This window comes from Cyrtonyx montezumae, unplaced genomic scaffold (assembly GCF_038088225.1).
Source record: "Cyrtonyx montezumae isolate F1298 unplaced genomic scaffold, pur_monq_1.0 scaffold_15, whole genome shotgun sequence".
NCBI classification, from domain to species: domain Eukaryota; kingdom Metazoa; phylum Chordata; class Aves; order Galliformes; family Odontophoridae; genus Cyrtonyx; species Cyrtonyx montezumae.
The window spans coordinates 3,321,228-3,343,908 of NW_027071881.1; the positions used below are offsets into that span (position 1 = coordinate 3,321,228).

Genomic DNA, 22,681 nt, shown 5'->3' on the forward strand with positions numbered 1-22,681 from the left:
GCAGCCTGCACTAGGCCCTCCACACACACAAAGGATTCAGCATGGGGAAATGTTGTTGCACTGAGGTTAGCTGGGCAGCTGCCATGACACTGCAACCCCCGAGCTGCATGCAGCACACTCTCACCCGGATGGTGACTCTTCTATCATGAGGATGATAAAAAGAAAATCTGTATTGTAAATCATCTGTTTCTGCATCTCTGGGATGGGAAACTTCGTTATCTGGTGTTCAGAGGAAATCTCGTCTTGTCAAGATAGCGTGGATGTATGCAATGACATTTAGACTTCATTCTGATTTGCAGTAGAGGTGCAAAATTAACTGCATGCACCACCAGAATGGTTCCCAGAAGAAATCCAGGCACGGAGTGCTGAGCCAAAACCAGCACACATCATCCAGACCAGAGAGCAGGGCAGCATGGCCCAGCCCTGGGTCGGTTGTTTGGCTTCCAGCTGTGCAAGAGATGCAATGTATGGCAACTGCACATCTGCCTGAGAGTGCAGCTGCCACACGCCAGCATTTCCAGCACAGCCCTCCACTATGAAGTAGCTTTTAAAGTGTTTGCTAGCAGCTTTTGCTCTATTTGAGCATAAGAAGACAACAAGCATTTCACTAAAAAAAAAAACCCACTGCTTCTAGTTTTGCTCTGAACACGCTGGAGGCGATTACAGTTCCTCCTTTTCAGATCAGAAGTCTGTTATGTTAGGAACAGGCAGTGTTAACAACGTCCTGTTTGCTCACGCAACGCCCTCTGCATGTCCCACAGCTCCAGAAATGACTCACTGCCCGACGTGGACAACCCCAGATTGCCACGGGCTGTCCCCTGGAACCACAGCTCAGTCACAGGGGAGCAGTGGAAGCTGCTCCACACCCAAAGAGCAGCACAAGGGACAGCAAAGCAACCACTGAGAGCAGCAGGCTCATCCCAGCTGCGTTACAGCAACCCCAGGCAGAGGGATGCCCTCTGAAAGCATCACTCCTCACGCAGTGCTGCTCTCGTGCCTGTTTCTAACCTGAATTGCTATGTCCTCAGGCCTTACGCTGCCAGCCATGCAGGCACCAACCCCTGTCCAGCTTCATACTTCTCACGAGGAGGGGTTGGTGGAGCAGCAGAGCCCTCAACACATGCAGCTGTCAACACAGCCCAAGTTTTGAACACCAAACTCCACTCACCCTATCAGGCTTCACACTGCATCTCTTGCAATGCCTGTACCACGTCCAGAACCACTGCTGGAAAACACTTACTGTACATCCTAGAAGGCAAAAGGCACGGGAGCAACGTGCCTTCATCCACTGCAGTGAATTACATCCAACACAACACTACATTCCCATCTTTCCTTGTCCTTTTTCAAAGCATAAGCATTTCAGCTTCCTTCTTTCTCCTGCAAGCAAACATGTAACGCTTACCTTCACCCTGCTTCACCCACTAACCAAACCCCCTTTAATTTCTTCTTTTTCATACGCAGCTGATCAGCTGTAGAAAGACCTCGGTCCCCAGAGAGGCAGTGGGAGTGCAGCTTTCAGCCTCCCCGGCTCAGCATCCAATTGCCCGTGGGGCAGCTGCCAGCAGCTCCGATAGCACGGGCTCAGATTGCTGGTTAGCTGCGTTTGCTTGAGCTAATGACTGATGCCGAACGGGGAAACAATGATTAGAAAGCAACGCGTGATCCAAACACATCTTCCCACAGATACACAGCCAGTGCTGAATTCTGAGCAAAGGTTCACGAGCTCTCCCCCACAGCTCATTAAGTTTCGCGAGCAAAGAGCTACGAGCACTGCGAGGGATCAGCATCTAAACGGGATGCACCTCGCAGGAGGAAGCTTTGGGACCAGAGTAGGCACGCGCCTCATTCCAGCCACGGGCTCAGCCAAACTGTCACGGCAGCCCCCACGAGCCACGCCTCGAGGACGGTCTCCGACCCGCTCAAGCAGCACAAGCACACGCCCGGGAAGGACGAGCATCAGCCTTCCTCCAAGCGGAACTCGTAGGAGCATTTCCTCTGCTGGGGGGGAAGTGCCACCTCCCGCCGCGCCCCACTGCACGCCCGATCTCACTGCTGAAACCGAAAGCAGCTCCGCCACAGCCGCAGCCTCGTGCTGCTGCCGCCCGGCGGAGCTCACGGCCACGAGCTCCAGGAGCTGACAAAACCCGGCCGAGATCCGCAGAGACAAATCCCGCGTGGCCCTGCGGCGCTTCAAAGCTCCTTCCCGTTCTCATCCTGCTTAGCTCGCCCACGGACACACACAGGAATTGTTTTACTTGAACACAAAGCCTGGAAGGTTTGAACGCTTTTATTCGAGTTATGTACAGCAATACAAATGTTACAGATCCGTTACAGTACAGGTTGTGCAGGGGTTTATAGAGGTACTCAGTGACTTTTTGGTTTATTTAAAAGGAAGAGGTGAATTTCGGGAGCACGGTGACATAAAATCTCATAGTGGGAAGGAAATCCCTGCCACGATGAACACTGACCTGGCTGAAACCTACTGGGCAGAAAGGTGGCAACCAGCAATGTTCCCAGCACTGACACCAACCCTGGGGTGCTCCAGAGCTTAACACGAGAAGCAGGGTGTTTCTGTAAGCACTGCAGATCCTTCAAGCCCTTGGACACACTGCTGCAATGGGGACGGAAACGAGGGAAGCTGAAGTTAAAATCAACCTGCAGTCGGGCAGGGAAAGTCAGAGCCACTCAGCTATGGGAAAAGCTACAGAACAGGAAACCCTAAAACGCCTCTGCTGGAGTAACAGCGACAGTAACATGAGGAACGTGATCTAAGAATAATAAGTGACACTGTACACATTCTGTAACACTGCCAGCCAAAACGTGAGCTCCCCTTCCTTGTGCCCATCTAGGCTTTGTGCTGAAGCACACACCATGAGGAACCAGCTGGGTTCCTGAAGAGCAGAAAACATGCAGGCTGAACACACACAGCTTTGGTGGGACACCTCTCCAGTTAGCCCAGCGCGTGCCTCATCATCAGGATACTGCTATTACTGATGTGCACCAGGCTTGAGAGTCACTATAGGAATAAACCATCTCAGAAAGCAAATAGCATTACACTGTCCTGAATGCCCATGTAAAATGCATGTACCCTCTAAGAGGTGATCCTCTGCTGCTTGAAATATACTGGATTTCTTCCAATCTTGTAGTGGGATAAGTGGCATTCTACCAGATGAGAATATTCCAGTCTCAGCAGGGAATTAAATTCCTCTTCAGCCACAGAAACTCCTCTTCCTAATAATTTCAGACAGCCATCACCTACAAAAACTGCATCCCAAAACTCCATCCACTGAGAACTGCAGTGCTAACTGACCCCGTGCTAGGACACACCAGGATATGTGTAACAGCTCCAGACCTTCAGAGCCCTGGCATGAAAGCTTCCTAACCATCCAAGTAACCAAGAGATGCACTTCCACACAGAGAAGGGATGATGTCAGGGTCGAAAACCAGCCATGGACGCCTGGTCCAAAGCTTGCTGCCAGCAGCAGCCTGACACAGGCAGATACCCGAGGTGAACAGGGACAGGCCTGGAGGAACCACTGCAAAGAGCTGCTGAAGGCAGCCAGAGGGCCAAGGGAAGCTGTGAGGTTTACTGTGCCCTGATGAAGCGGTCATATCTCAAGATTTACCAGCTTGATTATTCTAAAGAAGATGACAGGATTTGCTCTAAATTTTTCCAAGATCTTTTCCTAAGACAAGGCCAGCAGCCGTCACTGCAGGCAGCAACGGCCCCAGCAGGCTGTGCACTAAAGTTGGGACTGAGACTACAACAGAACTCCCAGGGCAGGTTGTAAGAGTACCATTATACTCCAAACAGCCCTGGGACTGCGAGCCCCAGCAGTAACTCTCAAGCACAGCCCGTTGCAGGGCACCCAACAGCTTCAGACACAGCATCAGCACAGCAAGCTCCTGTTGGTACTTCAGAAAGACAAGTCAGCCTCCTCTGAGGACACAGCCACCAGCCCACACCTCAGCACCAACAACTCTACACTGCTACTAGAAACCACTTGGTGAGAACACAAATAGCCACAGAGTGAATTCACCCATTTGTTCCTAGTGCCAGGAACCCCCTGCTCCAGGCTCTGCCATGCAGGGTTAAGCCTCAGGGTGCAGATGAACTGAAACACTACAGCTTGAACTGCTTTTTGCTGCTGGGAGTCATCTTGTTTCCTTTTTACAAAACTTGAACAACCCAATCATATGGAAATGAGGAAAAAAAACCAACAAAACTGTTTCAACCGTTGACATAAGGTAGAACAAGACAAAGGAAACCAGGCAATGCAAATTTATGTATCTGAACTCTTTAAAAAGGGCCTATTTTGGGATTGGGCTGCTTTCACTAGTGGAAATCTCAAGTAAAAGGTTGGTGGGTAGAGAACTGGAACGAGATGAGCTTTCTTCCCCCCTTCATAAATCCACTTCTGTAAGAAAAACCACGCAGAGTCATGAAATTATTGCCACCATAATTATGTTTGAAAGACCAACTATGAGCGAGCCTTGTGGAAGCAGCTGAAGGATGCCACCTGCAGCCAACTAGCCCTTCTGCAGCAGAGCACTGCCAGGTGCTCACACAGCCTGCCTCAGAAAGTCACTCCTCAGAGAGACCCCAAACCCCTGCTCAAGCTGTCAGAGCAGCAATTTGAGGATACAGGGCAGACAGAATAGCTGGAAGACAAACACTGCTCATCCTTCCGTGCTATGGAAAGCAGTAAAACCAGTAGGAAGGTCAGTGCTCATTTCTTCAATTAAAAAACTAAACACATGGCTTTTAACTTACCCTGCAGTATGCAGATACTTGAAAGACGCAGGGCAACAACACCATTAACAGTTACATCCAGCAGGAAACAAATCAAGTACAGCTGGGAGAAACCAGGCAGAACAATAGCAAGCTGATCTATTTATTTTGCCTTGCCAAAGACACCACATTAAAATACACCACCCCAACTCAAAGCACACACACTTTGCCCTTTACCAGACAGAGCACTGTGTTTGGAGGGCAGCAGAACACAGCTGCTGGGAAACATTACCAAGAGTTCTAGGAAGTACAAGCTTAAATTCTTCCAAGCTCTGCCCTGCAGCCTTCACAATATAACTTGAAGCCACAGGACCAAACTTAAGCTTGCTTCCTCCTCCACACGATTTTTACTTCAATGTCTCCTACGGTTCAATACTTGTCTAGATCATATTTTGCCCTTTCTCCTTTCCAACCCCCCTTATCTTAGTGCCTGTTACTTCCAAATTAATACAGAGTTAGAGAACTTTGGATGGGGGAATGGACACAAGCTATAGCAGACTCAAATAAAGACCAGTGTTAAATATTACTTAATGTTTTCTTTTATTTAAAAGATCATTCACAAAATACCATATCCATAAACTTACTTTGTTATGAAGCAGAATGCGTTAAGTGTTTGGAATTCATTTTTCTTTTTTTTTTTTGTTCTTTTTTTCTTTTTTTAAACATTTAAAAGTCAACTGTCCTGACAGAGATGAATTTTATATGGGAATTTGTTCTTAAAATCTTTACCACATTGAAGATGTAAATAGGTCAATTATTGGTTTGGAATACAACCACACAAATGCATGTCTGTCTTAAATTATTAGTGTTAGACAAATGGTTCTTATCTCAGAAGCAGATTAAGTGACAGGCAGAAGGAGGAAAGAGTAGTTCTGTAAGTTGCCGGGACACTGACATTACAAAAGTAACTTTAGAGAAGAAATTCACTACTAGCAGCAATGCTGGTAGTGAAGCAGCCATGCTTCCAAGAACTTTGGTGTGCTGGTTATTTGATCTGAAAGCTGTCAGCACTAGTATTAGGGGCCCACGTTTCTCATGCATTGGATGTACCCATACTTCAGTGTTATAGATCCAGATTTTGTTTTCAAACAATAAGTGTGCTCTCTCCCCTTAGCTCCAGCTTCCCCCTCCCTCCTCCCACACAGAACACCCAGCAATTGCAAGAAACACTTCAAGTTCAGAGAGATGCAGCAATTAGAGATGCTTTTCACCCAAACTTCTACATGAAGAGAATCTACAGCATAACTATTTCTACCCTGCCCATTTTAATGGTACTGTGAAAGCAGAGGTCTTAAAACTGTACACCACTGGGCAAAGAAGTACAGGGGATAATGGCAACTACATACTGCATGGCAAAGTATATACTCCCTAAAGAAAAATAAAAAAGTCCATTTTACCTGTAGAAACTTCATTTAAAAATTTACCAAACATGAAAAACCCAAAAGAAATGTAAGCAGAAAGAGCCAGTGAGCAGCTGTGCTCCAACAGGCACAGTTTTGCAGCACTGACCTTGAGCTCAGAAGCGTAGCATCATACCATTTTGAAGTCTACAAAAGACAACCATCAGCACTCTGCTGGCAGTTGCTTTATTCTGATTCCACTTATTTGCCAAGCTTGTCAGCCAACTTTAGTTGCAGCTATTGATACTTCTTGCTAACCTGTGATAAAGGGCAGCTACCTCCTTAGCTTTATAAGGGACTCTGCTGCATACGACAATTCATTAACTATTCTAAATGGTATTTCACTACATGGCTAGAAGTGTAAATGATTCTGTTCAACTCATCTGGACTCTCCAGTTTTCCTCTTCAGAGCCACAGCAATACAGAACAAGACATGCAGGTCAGAAGAGGAGCACTGAAGAAGTAAAAGGAAACAATAAAGGGTAATAACTAAGTCTAACCTGTGCTTCTAAAGTAAAATAAACCCAGAAAGGAAGAAGTGAAGCAGCACCTTTGTCCATAGACCTCCACACTCGTGGAAGCAGCCACACTGCCTTATCTACTGGCAACTGTGCTGCTCGGAAGGAAACAGAAGAGGAAACTCAGCACAAAGCAGGCACTAGATACAGCAAAGCCAAGAACATACTAAAAACCACTTGTTAACAGCTGACATGCATTCACAAGCTCCATGTTTTCGGTTTCAAAGAGGACAAATGCCAGATGGCAGGAATGGTAAACTGCAGGGTTGACATTCCAGCAGAGCTAGTCACTCTGTACTGTCTTGCGTTTTCTCCCGCCTCCCCATTCCCTCTCAACACCGCGCTCAGTCGTGTTCCTTTACTACTTCCTCTCGGGGCTTGGCTCCACCAAAGATAGCAGAATTTGGGTTGGCTACTTGATTGAGGGGAGTACCGACTGTTCGAGGTTTGAGCTGAAGTCGGGGCCGCTGCGCTCTTTCCTCTGGAAGAAAAAAAAACAGTAACATTTTAAGATTCATCTGTCACCACTAAGCTGACAAAGAAAATCAGTCAGTCTTAAAGGAAGACCGCACCACAGATGAGTTTACCTTCTGTTGGCTCTCTGAAGTCCATGGAAGATCCACGGAGGGGAGGCCCATCTCGGAAACGACCAGTGCCACCACTTCCCATTAAGGCACCTGGTGGCCGTCGGTCTCCAGGGCGAGTTCCTCTACCCCGGCTTCCCAAGAAATCATCGTCTTTGAATCCTGAAGAAGGAAGATGGTGACTTTAAAGGGCACACTTCACAATACTCTTAATCTAGATTTTCAATTGGATGGCTGGAAAACCTTGCAAGTCACTGCTGCCAGTCCAAGATGATGTACTGAGAGCCTTTGTCTGTAGACAGATTGAGTCACAGATTTCTACTGTATTCTGGAAGAGTCATAGGATTTCAAAGGAAACCAAGGATGCTATGGCAAGTTCAGAACCTGATTTATTCACCTAGAAGCTCAGTATCACCCAGTCTTTGAGGACAGGTCATCAAGCAGTGTTAAAAAATGAGCCTCAACTTGAACTTTAGACTGTTAATGCTGTAAGGTGAATTCACAGATAACACTAGAAGTACCCTGAGTAGTGCTGTAGCCAGAAGATCACATTGGTCATGACCTTAGTATGAAACCTGCAGAAATAGAGCAAATGGGAAAAGAACCAGGGAGTAGTGAAACTCCACAGCTTTCCACTTATTCTATAAACTGGCCGAGCATTTACTACACTAAGGAAACAGCTAGGAAAAAAAAAAGCAATTCAGACTTTAGGTACGAGACTGACTACGTTTCTTCAGTCTGTGTATTAAAACCCACCAAAAACTGCCTGTCACTGACTGGACTTCCATTTCACCCCATGACCATCCAGGCACGTTCCTCTATTCCTCCATCTGTTCTCAATAGGAGGAAGATATTTCAACCTAGTAAAATACCAAAGTGGAATTTAACCAGTTTTTCAGTAGCTGCTTGGAAGTTCTGTTCCCATCTGAATCTATTTAGCATTTGGTAGAGTTGCAGGACTATCCTCTACTTCAGTGCCAAACAGCATTTTTAAAGACTTGATCCAGTGCAATGGAATTTGAGAAAAGCTTCTGTAGAAACTAAGAATTCTGGCACACAAATCACTCATCCAGATGAAACATCTGTATTTGAAGAAGCTGCCAAAACAGGTATAAGGCTATGAAGGCTATAGCACTAGAATGTTTAGCTACAAAGGCAGGTTAAGCACAGCACTGTAGCAAGCTTATTCTCTCCAGCATCATGCTTCAGTTCCATGCCAGTGGCTGTGGTGTGCTTTGTCAGTGCTCCTTCTGCTTTGTCCACTCCACTTAAGCAGAGACCAGACATTACAACACCGCACTTGCCAACATCTCTCCATCAGAAAATGGACCAAACCCACAGTTTCAGAGGACAAAAGCACAGGTGTTAATGTCACCTTGGGTACTTATAACTAGAAACTAACTGGAAGTCAAAAACAAACAGTGGCTCCATCACTACCTTCTAACTCAGCATATTCAGTCATTTGCTGCAACTTGCACTACTATAACAGAGCTAACTTTTAGGAACATTTGGCACACAAATGTACTTTAGAATTCTAACACACCTTTAGAGATGTGAGTTGTTTCAGGAATATGCACATGACATTACATCTTAACAGGTTAAAGCCTGAGAGGAACTGAGGGAACACAGCATCAATATTTTTCCCACATGGCCCGTCTGTTTCTGCTACTGTTAAATAAGTGTACTTTGATTCATGCTTGAGAAATGCAGTGCTTAAAACCTTGACACCACCAACAACATTCAAAGAAGTATTCTGTCACTTAAATAGTTTCATAAAAACTTAAATTTTAAGACCATTTCCTCTGTTACAAAGCAATTCATGTTTCCCCTTTAAGAATCCCACTGTCACCACAGCACATCCAGAGCTGGCACTGAGTCAAAACAGAAATGGGGACAAACGTAGCTGATATGGAAGTGAGAACATTTCAGTGCCTTTTAAAGGCTGCCTATCTGTATAAGTGTTAATACTGATACCAGAACTGAAGTCATCTCTGGAATCCCATCCACCTCCTCTGGATTCTCGGGAACCTCCTCCCATTCCTAGGAAAAAAGCCACAATTGTGTTCAGGTCTAAAGCTGTGGGAAATATTGATCAATGGGACACCAAACTTAAGTCCAGTCCTTCAATAGCCAATGCCATGCTGCTGGAAACTCTTCATTTCAGCACTGCCAAGTTCCATTGGAGAGGAACAAAAGATTAGTTTATGTTAACCCAAAATACAGGTGGTCAGAAAAACTTCTCTAATAAATGTTTATGAAAACCTTCAATGAATTTAGTTTTTATCAACAGAAAAGCCTGCTCCTATACGAGATCCTGCTTACTCACTTTCTTATATTGTAAGAAAACAGTAGCACATCAGACTCCTGAACTTATGATTGTCCTCTGCAAGACACTGTACATTGCTAGGGGGTATTGGTCTCAATTCCTGGGTTAGGAGTGACAACACAGCTCTTAGACACAAAGCGCATCAACTCCAGGCACTTCAGGAGCAGCAGCAACTAAGTTTAAGAAGATGCACACAATGTTTCATTCCTGTACAGTCTTCATGTCAATCTGTGTGCCTCGCATGCATTAATTCACACCAGAAGTCAAAACTACAATAGCTACATTTAAGAAGCATATAGTAATGCATAATACTGCTATATTTAGGGAAATTGAAGTCACCTCTGTCATCAGGTCCGCCTTTTCTGAAACCAAAGCCACCTTTATCCTGTTTTCTGCCTTCTGCTATGTCCACTCGGAGTGATCGGTCACCCAAAAGCTGTTAAATATAGAGAAGAATCTCTTCAGAGTTTGCTAGGTGGGCTGCCAAGAAGTTTGAGACTTCTGCTCATCTCTCTCTTTCACTAATTAATTGTAAATATACTTACTGCACCATCATATGTAAGAGCTTCCTTGAGTGACTCCACTTCATCAAACTCTACGTAACAAAATCCTGCAACAAGAACCTCAAAAGTTAATAGCAGCATTTTAGAAGGCATTTATAAGAAGCTTCTCTTCACGTATATCTCCTTTCTCTTTCAGCTATGAGATAGGATAAGTGCAAGATGTACATGACTCAAATCAACCATCATTAAAGATGAATGCATTTATAATTTATACCTATGGTTATTAACAGCTGGGACAGCTCTGCACAGCCACTATACAAATGCCAGGGGCCCGGCAGCTGTTGTACTACAACAGGCAGTTTCCTTCCCTATATATTCTTAGGGCAGATTAAGTTTGCTTTATGACTTTAGACGGCTATTTAGCTGAATATTGAATATTTGTTATTAGCATTTTTAAACAAGAAGCTGAGGCACCTGGTCAGCAGCCTGACTTTGTCACATTGTTTAATGAATTCACTACTCCTTTTCCGAGATCTCCTGCATTAAGCTTTTATCCCCTAAAAAAGTAACTTAGAAATATACGCCCTTTGCAGAAGCTACCTCCATTGGAAATACGATTTGCTTACTCCCACACAGCCACATGAATGGCTCACCTAACTGTTTTTCCTCTCTATCTACTAAAAAGGGAAAGCAATGGGAGTCTTCTGAGCCAAAGGAAGATTATATATGTGCTCAAAACTTAAGATGATCAGTCTTCAATGAGTCAGACACTTCAGTTTTACTACAACTCATTAAAAAAACCCCATACAAATAAGGCTTGAAAGGCTTTTACAGCTAGGCAAATATTGACTTTATTTGTTGGAGAAAGACCTCAAGTAAGACAACATGGAAGAACAAGCATACATCAAACTGTGCTTTACAGTGGAGGCTGAAATTAGCCACTAAAAATCACTTTAAAAGTCAGTAACTTTCTTCTACTGGTTTACAATCTACATTTTCGAACGCTTACCTTTAAATTTGTCTGTTTCCTTGTCTCTGACTAGTCGTACACTCCTTACACTGAGATCCTTGAAGATGGCATCTATGTCTCCTTGAACAGTGTTGAAGGGTAGATTTCCCACATAGGCTGTGAAAGGGGGCTCTGTGGGCAGCTCTTTCTGTCTGCGTGAACCGAGGCCACCACCACCACGAGACCTGGGGAAGAAGCACAATCCATTTTAAGCATGACTCCCAACAGACAGTAATGCAGTATAATGCCTTGGTGCTGATCAAATTTTTTGGGAGGGGATTTCTTCCCCAACTTCTGTTAGAGGCCTTTCACCTCCACAACAGTCCTGCTAACTGCTTTATGGCATTACCTGATCAGTACTCCCATGGGAGAAGAAAGGAAGAATACCTTTAAATACATGACAGGTGAAGCTAGTAATGAAAATGAAGTGATGAATGAACTTCTCTGCATCATAAACCATCAAAATTGTAGAAACATATCTACCTACACTGTTCACTACTCTGACACATCCCAGACTAGATTTTAAGAATAATTTACAGCATAATGTACTTGCACAGCACAAGCATGTCCTGAAGCTTATGTGAAAACAACATAATGAATTAAATGAAAATCATCAACTCCACAATCCAGAATAGTTTAAACATCTTCTCTGGACCCTGAAAAGTTAATGCAGGAATCAGCTGTCAGATATCTAAAGGGTACCTGGTCTGGAACACATACTGAACAACTTAGTTGGACAAGACATTCTGAAGGCAGAAACACTAACTGAAGTGGTACTTGGATGTTTCCTTCTTCCTTTGTGTCTCACAAATAAGGCAGAAGAAAAACAAGCTGTCTTTTCCCACCCTTTCTCACCCTCAGTACTGGCTGCTAAGGTACTAGAAAAGTGACAGCTAAATCCTTCACTGTATTAATAAAACACATCTGTGTTAATCTCCCCATACAGTCTAAGTATCTAAAGATAACTTTGATCTCTATTACAGAGAGCAAAGGCCCTTACCTCACAGCTCCTGGATTTCTTGACTACAGGACACCCCAGCCAACAGTGCAGTAACATTTGCCTTGCCTAGGCAGATTTTGAGTTATCTGAGCTGGCTACCTTTGACTCTGCCCATGTTAATACCATGTTTAATACCTTGCTTGTAATGGATTTTGTTCATGCCTGCTCCCTTTCCAAGATGGTCACTGTGCATTTAAAAGGACACTGGAACACAAAGTGTATTAAACCAGGATTTGCTAGGATGACAAGGACTAATTAGATTTCTGCAGAGGGTCAAATATTTTTATCTTTATTATTCTACCTAGCTGTATGCAGCCAAAAATCCAGAGGGCAAGCCATGTACTTGTCCACCTTTCTTCCCTTCTTCGTTCCAGAATAAATATTTGATCACAAATGATTGACATGATGTTGAAATCTTGGGTAAGGTTCCTTAACTTCTGCAAGGTAAGACTGTCCTTTGTGCCTATTTGTGGCAACAGGCAGGATGTGTTACCAACATCAGCATGTTGCTGCACATACTTGAGTCAAAACCTATGTGTCTTTAACTAGTGCCTACCCGGGTTCATATTTAAGCATTTTTTATATTCCCTATCTGCCTTCCTCTGTTAAAAAGTCAGTTACAAAATACTCAGGAACCAAAGCTTCTGTATCTGGGTGCTACAATTGTATAACAAAATTAACCTCAGTCACATGACTGAGCTGTAGGGAAGGACTCAGGAAGGCAGAGCAGCTCTAAGGAATTCAGAAACACATAGAATGAAGTTGCATGTCTTCATCCTTTACTTTCCATCAGTGACCTTACAGCTATTAAAATGCCTTACATTTAATTCACAGCCAAGTTTCCATTTTTAAAATCCTACCATTACATCAAAATTGCTTAGGCCGATTTTAAAAATCAGCTTTCTGCCCATTTGTGCACTTTCCCCATGTTTATTGTGCTGTCAATCATCCAGCTCAGTGAGCTAATTCATCTAAAAACACATCCTAAAGATGAATTCTCAGCCCTATCAACAAGGTGATCCGGCCAGCTGCAAGCAGGCAATGTGCCAGTGCAGGAAGGAGAGTGTGAGCAAGGGCTCCAACAACTGCTTTCAACAGCTATCTCCACTTGGAAGGGTGAATTAACATGGAATTGCTCTATTAAGGCCTCAGTTATGAAATAACTATAGATTTGGTATTTTAGACTATTTGAGGAACAACAGTGATCATAAACAAGGTTTCAGATGGCTTCCTACAAGGGTCGTGTACAGGCCTTAATAATTTTGCAACACCAGAAGAAACTGTTCTTACACTTTGCTCTGTTTTTTCAATATTGAAACAGCAAAAATAAATAAGGCTGAATCCAGAAAGCAGATGAGGCTGAAACAACATGCACTTAGTTTGTAACAAAATACAACAGTAAGTCAACTACAATTAAAACTACCCTGAACTAGGTGACCTGGGACACAAAGCACTCATACCTGCATTTCCAACTCAATCTACCTTCTGCTGAGACACAGTGAAGCAATGATTATGTCATCTTAACAGGGGAATTATATGCATCTTTTTCCAGAAAACCAAAGAAGCATGCTTGTTTCTAGCAAAGACAGGAAGAAGCATCCCTATAATCAAGTTACATTTTGGTGCACTGAGACAGATGACCTCATAAGGCCAAACTGGAGCAAAGGAGCAATGAAGCTGTGATTGTGAAGCTACTCTTAACAAAGAGCTACTCTTTTCAGAAAATCTGACCAAAAAAATAATACATCAAACAAGGAATATTTTGGAAAGCTGTTAAATGCAGAACTATTGTTTAGCTATTAACAGCATAACTGGATTCCAACTTCACCATTTTTCAGAGACACCATAAGACTCAGGACGTTCATTACGCCTCCAGATCACAACTCCAACCACACAGAAGAATCTACCTCAGCAATCTTGCACATCTGTACAGAAAGCATTAGATGTCTGCAAGAGAAAGCTTACCTGAGACTAAAAGCTAGGAGAAATTTATTCATAGTAAGTGGGTAAGAAAGGGGTTCAAAAATGCCAGCAGGACCAAGTAGGCATAAGAACAGATTTTGGTTTCAGAACACTGACACCTGTGTTATTTTGTGTTAACATGTTTGCTGTCTGAAATAAAGCAACCTGCACACCATAGTATCATGTTTTGCTACTAGACATCTCAAGTACAGCAAAATCCCATCTCATCAAGTCACAGACATCTTCTGTTGCTCCTCCAATGTAATTCTGCGAAATACAAGCACAGGACAGATGCCTTATGGATGCCAGAGTTTGTTAAGAACTGCCATTTCATATTTGTCACACTGATATCTCAGGTTAACTCCTCACGGAGTCCAATGCTTATGCAAAATGGAGCTTTGAAGAACTCCATCTCAACTGAGATCACCCTGTTCCTGCAGTCCTAGAGCCCTCAGCAATAAGCAAGAGTCAAAGAAAAAAGGATTCTTTAACCAGAATAAGAAAGGTATGCTTTCACTATGGTTCACATTATAAGATCTCAAACAAAGCAGAGGGAGCTGTTACAATCTGATCTGAACCAGGTTCTAGTAAGTTAACAAGGACATCTGCAGGGCCACCTACTAATCAGTCCAACTTTGATTCAGTAAAGTATGCATCTGAGTCTTGCCTGAGAGCAAGTTTAAGTACTCTCTTCAAGAAATCTGAATATGAAAGTAACATTTTAATTCTAGCTTTATTACTTCATGTTATGTGCCTGCAGTGACAAGGGCAGACTCTACAACATCTGAATTAGTTATGAGTGTCAAGTGCCACTTTAGACTGTCATCATTGTCAAAGCAGAACTCTACATGGCTGCATCATCTGCTTGGTTCGGGATGCCTCCCCTTTAAACAAAGCATATATATGTGCAGAAAAGCTAATTCAGAAAGTTCAAGCACTGTTTCTCCTAAATACAAAGCTACTCACTCCTATTCTGGTCTCAGCAGTACTTCCTCCCTGCTACCTGAACAGCCAAAGAAATAAACTTTAAACCACAGAGGAGGACAACACACTGTTGTTTAGAAAGCATCTCCTGAAAGACTGAAGTATTAAACAGTATACTCATTAAAATCTGCTTGCAAAGTTTATTTCATACCTTTATGCCAACTGTTCTAATTTAGCACAGACTAACTTACACTGTGCCAACCTTCAAGAAGTTGACTACCTGAATTTCCTAACCTGGTATAAGGCAAATTTGGAAACTGCTCGCTATTGCTTTTGTAGCCCACTTTCCACCAACACGTGCAGCTTCCAGCAAAGAGGCAGAGACCAGCACTGTACCTAAGCTCCATTCCTAAAGCTCAGGGATTTCGAATCAGCCCCGGAGACGGGGCAACCCCAAGCATCCAGCCGGCCCTCCAGCCCCTCCCCACCACGGGCATCGCAGCACCGCCCGCTCACGAGGCCGCAGCTCCTCCGCCGGGTCAGGGCCTCCCGTCCTCCTCGAGTCCTTCACTCGCGGGAAGCTCTGCCCTCCCGGCCCGGCCGTGCAGGAGCTCCTCGATGCCCGCCTTAGCTCAGGCCCAGCACCTCCCTATATCCCCCCCGCCCCCCACTCGCCTCCGGGCCCGCGGGAACTCAGCGCCACGCACCTCATCCTCACGCCCCTCCCCGGAGCGGAGCTCACAATCCGCCAGACCACAAACCTCGCGCACTCAACCACCATAGGAACTACCTCAACCGTCCCGGCCCCCCCAAAGCGCGCCCCAGGGGGCTCAGCCGCACAGCCCGGGCTGGGAAACGAAAGCGGGCAGCGAGCTCCCCGGAGGCGACACCCCCGTCCCGTCCCTTCCTGCCCGCCCGCCCGCCATCGGGCAGCGAAGGGGCCAGGCTAGGCCCGGCCGCGCCCCCTCCTCCCCAGGACTGGGGGGGGAGAGGGGGGGGGGGCACTGAGCGCCTTTCCCCGCTTCCTTCTCTGCTCCCCAGGGAGCCCACGACGTTCCCGGGCCTCGGCTCCAACCCCCGGCGCCGCGCTCACCCCCGGCCGCCGCCGAAGCTGCTGTAGGCCCGATCGTCGTAAGGATCGAAATCCGCCATCACCACCTCAGCCTCCACCCCGTGCGAGCGTGACAGGACCGCGCCCGAAGGACCCTGCGCCGCTTATATAGGGCGGCGCGCGCACCAGGCTGCCCCTGCTGGTGCCTGTCTGCAGCGCTGCGACGCGCTGCGCCGCGCCGCGCCGGGGCAGCCCGTGCCAATGCCTGACGGGAGATCACTGCCACAGAAGGAACCGCGGCGCCGCTCCTTTGTGACGTGCGGCCGTTCCGCGCCGAATCCGCGTGGGGGCGTGGCGCCGAGCCAAAAAACGCGGGGGGGCTGAAAGTAAACGAGCTCATGTTGTGCTGTTTGTTTGGATTTTTTTTTGGGGGGGTGCTTCAGCTGCCTCGCGGGACCGCCTTCCCCAATGGGCTGCAGCCAGTCTGACTCACGAGGGCACTACGGGCGCCGTATCTCTCGGTGAGCTCCGGGCTCAGCTCCCCGCTCTGGGGCGGCCGACGCTGCACCTCGAGCTCGGGGAGGGCCGTGAACCCCACGCCCGCTCCGTCCCCGTTGCCCCGGAAGAGGCGGAGCGGGCGGCGGCCCCACGTGCGGACGCGGCGGCATGGCGGAGCGGGATGCTCGGCACGGCGGGGTGCTGCCGGCCGACCCCCGCGGGGTGCTGCGGAAAGGCCGCGCTTTCCTCGATCTCTTCTGGGACATCGCCAAACCGGAGCAGGAGGTGCGGCTGGCGGCCACCGAGAACCTCCTGCGGCACCTGAGGGACGGCGGGAAGGTGAGGAGTTGCGGCCGGGGCGCGGCCGGGTCCGGCCCCGCTCGGGGTTCTGTGGGGGCAGTTGTCACCGCCTGGCTCTCTTTCAGGACGACGAGCTCAAGTACGCCCTGAGGCGGCTGGTGGAGGGGCTGGGAGCCACGCGCGAGGCCGCCCGGCCCGGCTTCAGCTTGGCCCTGGCTCAGGTCAGTGCTTCTGTCGTGGGTCGGTGCGGTTGGCGGCGGTGGTCGGTGCATTCATTCATTCACTGAAGAACCGATGTGTTCGTTTAGTGAAACGAATCCATAGTGACGGTTCTAAAACGTGCAGTGTGAGTGAATAGCCTTGTTCTTCCTCGGTGATTTTGCACTGGGGACATACTAAAATACTTCTGCCTCAAAAGATGCAAAAAACTTTTTCCTTGAGTTCAGCCTATATTGTTTTTAAAAGTTGCTTGCTGTGGCCTGATCAGTGAGTCAGAGGCCTCAGTGGTGAAGCTGATGGTGAAAAGTGGGGAAGGAATAGGTGGGCATTCAACCATCCTAGGTAGCACTGAGCATGCCCAAAGGGATGCAAAACCTGAGCTCTGGGAGGCTGCACTTGCTTGTCAATGTTGCCCGGTGCGCATTGTGAGGAATAAAGGCTGCTTTCTAACACTGCATTGGAGTTAGTTTTCTTCCCAGATTTCGAATGACACTTCTAGAGCTGAGCCCTCACCCAGCATGCATGATTCCCGGGGTCCGTTTTTGTTCTGGTTTTAGGGAGCTCTCATCCAACACCACTGGCATGGGGTGGGGAAGGCTCTTACCAGCTCACATAGAAAAACTCCACAGCTTTATGTACTGTCAGTCTGTTTTTAAAGTGGTGCAATCATAAGGCTATGTTCAGAAAAGGATAAGGAAGCTGTGAAGGATCTGGAGCACAGTCTTATGGGAGCAGCTGGGGAATGGGGATTGTTTAGAAGAGGAAGCTCAGGAGAGAGAGATCTCATCACTGTCCTTGAAAGGAGGTTGCAGCAAGGTGGGGGTTGGCCTCTGCTCCCAGGCAGCAGCGATAGGATGAGAGGTGATGGCCTTAAGTTGCACCACAGGAAGGTCAGGTTGGATACTAGGAGAAATTTCATCTCACAAGGAGCAATGATGCAATGGCACAGCCTGCCTAGGGAGGTGGGAGAATCACTCTGGAGGTGTTCCAGAGCCATGGAGTTGTGGCAGTGAGGGATGTGGTCAGTGGACAGTATCGGTGGTGGGTGAGTGGTTGGTGTGGATGATCTTAAAGGTTTTTTCCAACCTTAATGATTTCTGGTGTTGGGCTCTTTTTGTAGATGAACTGAAAAGGCAACCCTTTAACAGTCTTTCAAAGTTGTTCTTTGTCTCAGTGCTGTTTATAATATTGGAGCCACTGAGTCTGTAATTATAACTCTGAGTTCCTGCAGTTGAGATCCCAGTGGGATGTGACCCCGTGGTGATACGGCAGAGCCTGTTTTCTTCCCGCTTAGGTCAGGGCCTTGCTGAAAAGTTTTGTTGCTTCTGTTACAGGGTCATATCATTGCAGCAAAATGCTTTTATTATTAGTGCTGCTGTATCTGCACTAGCTCTTATTGTCATGTTTTAAAGTTCTAGTTGTGCTCTATTCTACACTAATAATGTAGCACATCTAGTGTTCAGCTCTGTTTCAGCTGAACTTGTTAAATCTTTGTTGAATGCAAGAGTTGCCAACTGAGCTGTCTCATCCATCTCCTCAGGTTTTGCAGACTTTTGAGGAAATCTCAGTGTGCAGTGTCCTGGAACAAATAAAAGAAAAACATAATCTGGAAAGAGTGAAGAAGGTGAGTTTTCTTATAGCAGCATTGACCAGCAGCTAGTTGTTCTCTGGGAGTTTGGAGCCTGGATAGTGTGGCTTTGGGGTTCTTGCAATGAAATAACTGAAGTATTTCTGAAAATCGATGGCATTGCTGTCTGTCAGTGTTTTAACTGAGGTTTGACCATGTGACAGAGAGGTAATTGATGACAATTGCTCTTAAACATAGTGCTGAAGGTTGTGTTTTGATATCTTATCCTCATCTGGCAGGATATTCTAGACTAGATCTTCCAGCCACCTTGTTCCACAGATCAGAGTGGTAGCTGAATGTGAGCTCTAACCTCTCAGGGGGTTGGGTTTTTATTTTGCTTTTTCTTCCTTTTCAGAAACTTGTAAGAAATGCTGCTTTTGGAAACTTTTTTGGAGTTATGGCTCTGTTTCAATCTGGCCGGCTTGTCAAGGTAACATTACCATTGTTGGTTTTGTTGTTCATCAGCAGTGGTTCTAGGGCTGTCTGAAATAGACAGTGTAGAGGGAAAGGCTGCGTGCCCTCACTTTTTGAGTTGTGTTTCTTTTCTAGGACCAGAAAGCTCTGCTGGAGAGTATCAAGCTTCTGCAGCAGCTGGCACATCACCAAACACACCTCAGAGATCTCCCTAGCAAAACTCTTGTTGACATTCTGTCAGAGGTATAGCCACAGCATGTGGTGGATGGGAGGAAGGAAAGCTTTGCTTTGGGGACTGCTTTTTCATTACTTTGTTCATAGATAAAAGTGGAGGAAGGGTTATGGAAGAGTAAATTTAAACTTTTCTAAATTGTAAATTTTCGAAATTGTCTGTGAGCGATGCTTTTATTCTGGGAAAGATGCTCTGGTTTACTTTAGTCTGATTCCATCACGGACAAACCCACGTTTACTGACAACATCTTGTCCTTTTCCATGTGGTTCAGCACCTGGGGGACTGTATGGCAAAACTGGATAAAAATTGGTTAATTTTGGTTACATCACTGTAAAGACGAGTTGCAAAGCTTTTGGAACTCCACACTTTAGTAAAATGCTGTACAATGCAGATGTTTTGATATACTACAGGGAAGATTACTGAAATGCCCTCAGATGTTTCTCACATGCTCTCTGACCTTCATTTCTGTCCAGGTTCCTGAAAATGTGTTTGAGGAGGTGCTGTTTGGCATCTTGCAAGCTGACCTGACTTCAGCCTTCAAGTCTCCGGAGAACCTGCACCTTTTACTTGTGGGCATGCAGAAATTCCCTGGTGTTCTAAAACCTAAAAAGCTAAAGAAGCTGTTTGGCTCACCTACTATTGTAAATGAAGAAAATATCCCCAGGTGAGTTGTTAAATGAGCACCATTAAATGCACCATTCTTGGTCTCTTGGCTATCTGTGAGAAAAATGTGACTTTCCCTCAGATACCTGCCTGTATTTACTACTAAGAATGCTTCTAACTTTCTATGGTATGTTAGGTATAAGGCACTAACAGTTATACAGGTTATATTATAGTTCTGATATTTATCCTGAGAAGTTCTGCTTATGGTGATTAGGAACTGTTCTGCATTGTTCAGCAGGATGAATTTGGTCTTCAGCAGTCCCCTTGCAGGTTTGATCTCTCACGCTGTGCTCTTGCTTCTTTTAGACTTGTAGAGCTTTTGGAAAGTGCTGCCAAGTCAGAGAAGAAAGACAAGAAATTGCCCAGTGTAGGGCTTGATTTGCTACAAGTTGCATTGAAAGAAGGTGCCTTTGAACTGTTCTGGAAAGAAGCTGTGGAGAATGAACTGTTCAAGGAGAAATCAGGACCTGTGAGGTTTGTTTTAATGTGCGGTGTTTGTTGCTTTCCTTATTATCTTTCTGTTTCTTGACTCAGTCTTTCTGTTACCCTGTTGTAGGATGGAACATACAGTTTCTGATGAACGATATGAAACATTTGATTTAGATATTCATGAAAAACTTTATAGGAAGCCTAAATCCATGAATTATCAAGAAGATTTCTGCTAGAATTATGACTTGTAACCAATTTGGGTTTAAATTAATCTAGGACAGCACATGAAGGTGACACACATCAGGCCAAAAGTTGTCTTAAGTCGATAGTTTGCTCTACAAGGTTTGTCAGAGGAACTGTACTGTTCCTTTCTCTCTTTGCAGTTGAGCAATTTTACTGCTCTCTCACAAAGTAGCTGTTCTTTTGGCATGCCTTAAGGACAACTTCTGTTTATGCCAACACTTCTTCTGGAACATTTTCAACAGTAGGATTCTTGAACACTCGATCTATGTAGAATCTATGTATTTTTTACTTCAGTCTTTGAGTGTGGTCCATGCAGCCTGCTCCTGTCACTTATTCTGTCTCATCTTTCTATGTGGCTTTGTGACTTTGGCTCTACTTGAGAGAGTCTTCTTTGTTTCTGCTCAGTTACATGTGCTACAGGCTGCTGGGCAGTGCTCTCCCATTGTTGTCTCTGGATCAGCTGCAGATGGTTCTCAAAGGGAGAGTGATGCAGCACTATGGAGAACACGTTGTAACAACTCAGGTAGGTCTTGGGAAAGTACTTGTGTTCAGGGATAAAGACACTGTGTTCTTAGCAGAACTTCCCCCCAGCCTCTGTCCACCTTTCTATTCTTGTATTAAAAAAGAAATTATGTGATTTAGACCTTGGACTCTTACTAAAAAGAGTGTTTTGCATGATGGCTGGTTGCAGTGGGCTGATTTTGCATATCTAGAAGGTCCTTTTTGTCTGCTAGTTTGCTGGGTGCTGCATGAGCATTTGAGAGCAAGGACAAAAAAGAACAACTCCCACTGAGTATTTTAGTGCTTGTTTCATCAAGCACATCTGTAGTACAGATTTTATATGGAAATTAGATTTTTTTTTCAATTTTGAAATTGAAAACTCCTCTTCCTCCTTCCCACTTATGAATCAAGCAAACGACACATCTCTGCTTTAAAGAGAGGAAGAATAAAAGGAGAGTATTGATAATAATGGGCTTTAACTTGGCTGTTCATGCTAATGCAGTCCTTAATGTTTTCAGTGGACCCAAAAATCACTGCCCTCTCTTGAGAGGGTTTGGACTTGGTAGTCTTCCTGTTCTGGTACCAAAACTGTGATAGATGTGTGTTTTTGCTCTGAAAATAATGATTACTATGGTGCCTCTGTACATGGACCTATTTTTTTCATGGTTTCTCCACTAACTTAGTTGTTTTCTTGTGTCTGGCTGGTTTTTTTTTTGTTCTTCTATATGCATCAGATTTGTTAGCGTAATTCCTGTCTGAACCATACAAATTCACTGAAGACAACGTCTGACTGTATGCAAAGAGAAAAGCCTGGATTTGTTGATGAGGAAGTAGAAAAGATGTTTGTTTTCTTTGTTTTGTTTCCTTCTTTTCTGCAGGTTGTTTTAATTTGGAAAGCAAATGCTGTGGTATTGTAAGTTTTTATTGAATTTGTTTTGCTCTTGGAGATGGAACTAGACAGAGCTTGAGTGGCAGTGACTGACAGTTATCTTACTGAATCTTTGTGTTTTTTTTTTTTTAGACAAGGGAGCAAGTGTGCTTCATTTGCTTTTGTTGAGAAATGATGAAACTCCCGCTGAGAGTTATTAGCCTGTTTGCAGCAGAATCTCTTGGCTTTTTTTCTCCCAGCTTTCAATACTGATAGACAAATATGGAGTTTTTGAATACAGGGAAAGCAGGACCTTGCTAAATTGTGCTTTGTGTAAGATGTCTTGCTGGAATATTTATGTTATGGGTGGATGGGTTTGTAGTTAATTAGAAATCTATAGGGCCTTTCTTTTAAAATCAGCATTCCCTAAACTTTCATTACTGTTCCTGTTCCTGCCAGGTTACTCTATTGATTATGTTACAATACCATACGAGTTGTTTTATTCATTTACAAAAGTTAGATTGAGTTTTTTGGAGTGAAGCCACAGCTTGCCCTTTTCAAGGTCGTGCCAGTTATACTTCTGTTTTTTCCACACCAGAATTAGAAGCAGTAAACACC

General features: G+C 45.2%; 2 protein-coding genes across 3 annotated transcripts in view; one reads left to right on the top strand and one right to left on the bottom strand.

Moving 5' to 3' along the window:
* Positions 1 to 5,415: 5,415 nt before the first annotated feature.
* Positions 5,416 to 16,219, bottom strand: EIF4H (eukaryotic translation initiation factor 4H). Of its 2 annotated transcripts, XM_065731714.1 has the most exons (7): positions 16,112 to 16,219; positions 11,133 to 11,317; positions 10,166 to 10,230; positions 9,960 to 10,056; positions 9,269 to 9,334; positions 7,298 to 7,456; positions 5,416 to 7,191 (listed from the first exon to the last, which is right to left on the bottom strand). In XM_065731714.1, the coding sequence occupies exons 1-7, from the start codon at positions 16,168 to 16,170 to the stop codon at positions 7,055 to 7,057; spliced, it is 768 nt and encodes a 255-aa protein (XP_065587786.1). In that variant the 5' UTR covers positions 16,171 to 16,219; the 3' UTR covers positions 5,416 to 7,054. The 2 variants fall into 2 exon arrangements, with proteins under 2 accessions (XP_065587786.1, XP_065587787.1); XM_065731715.1 differs by lacking the exon at positions 9,269 to 9,334.
* Positions 16,220 to 16,733: 514 nt separating this feature from the next.
* MYBBP1A (MYB binding protein 1a) overlaps positions 16,734 to 22,681 on the top strand; it is a 51,013-nt gene continuing 45,065 nt past the window's right edge. Inside the window, exons 1-8 of the mRNA XM_065731734.1 lie at positions 16,734 to 16,906; positions 16,993 to 17,088; positions 18,627 to 18,710; positions 19,069 to 19,143; positions 19,263 to 19,370; positions 19,833 to 20,023; positions 20,329 to 20,496; positions 21,100 to 21,217. Coding sequence (XP_065587806.1) covers positions 16,736 to 16,906; positions 16,993 to 17,088; positions 18,627 to 18,710; positions 19,069 to 19,143; positions 19,263 to 19,370; positions 19,833 to 20,023; positions 20,329 to 20,496; positions 21,100 to 21,217 — 1,011 coding nt within the window. The 5' untranslated portion in view covers positions 16,734 to 16,735. The remainder of the gene's footprint in view (positions 16,907 to 16,992; positions 17,089 to 18,626; positions 18,711 to 19,068; positions 19,144 to 19,262; positions 19,371 to 19,832; positions 20,024 to 20,328; positions 20,497 to 21,099; positions 21,218 to 22,681) is intronic.

Excerpts from the sequence above, each read along its gene's own strand:
- EIF4H (XM_065731714.1), bottom strand. The coding sequence starts at position 16,170 with ATGGCGGATTTCGATCCTTACGACGATCGGGCCTACAGCAGCTTCGGC. Across the intron at positions 9,335-9,959 it reads AGGCGGACCTGATGACAGAG|GAATGGGAGGAGGTTCCCGA; the intron begins GTGACTTCAATT and ends CTTTTTTCCTAG. Across the intron at positions 7,192-7,297 it reads CTTCAGAGAGCCAACAGAAG|AGGAAAGAGCGCAGCGGCCC; the intron begins GTAAACTCATCT and ends TTTTTCTTCCAG.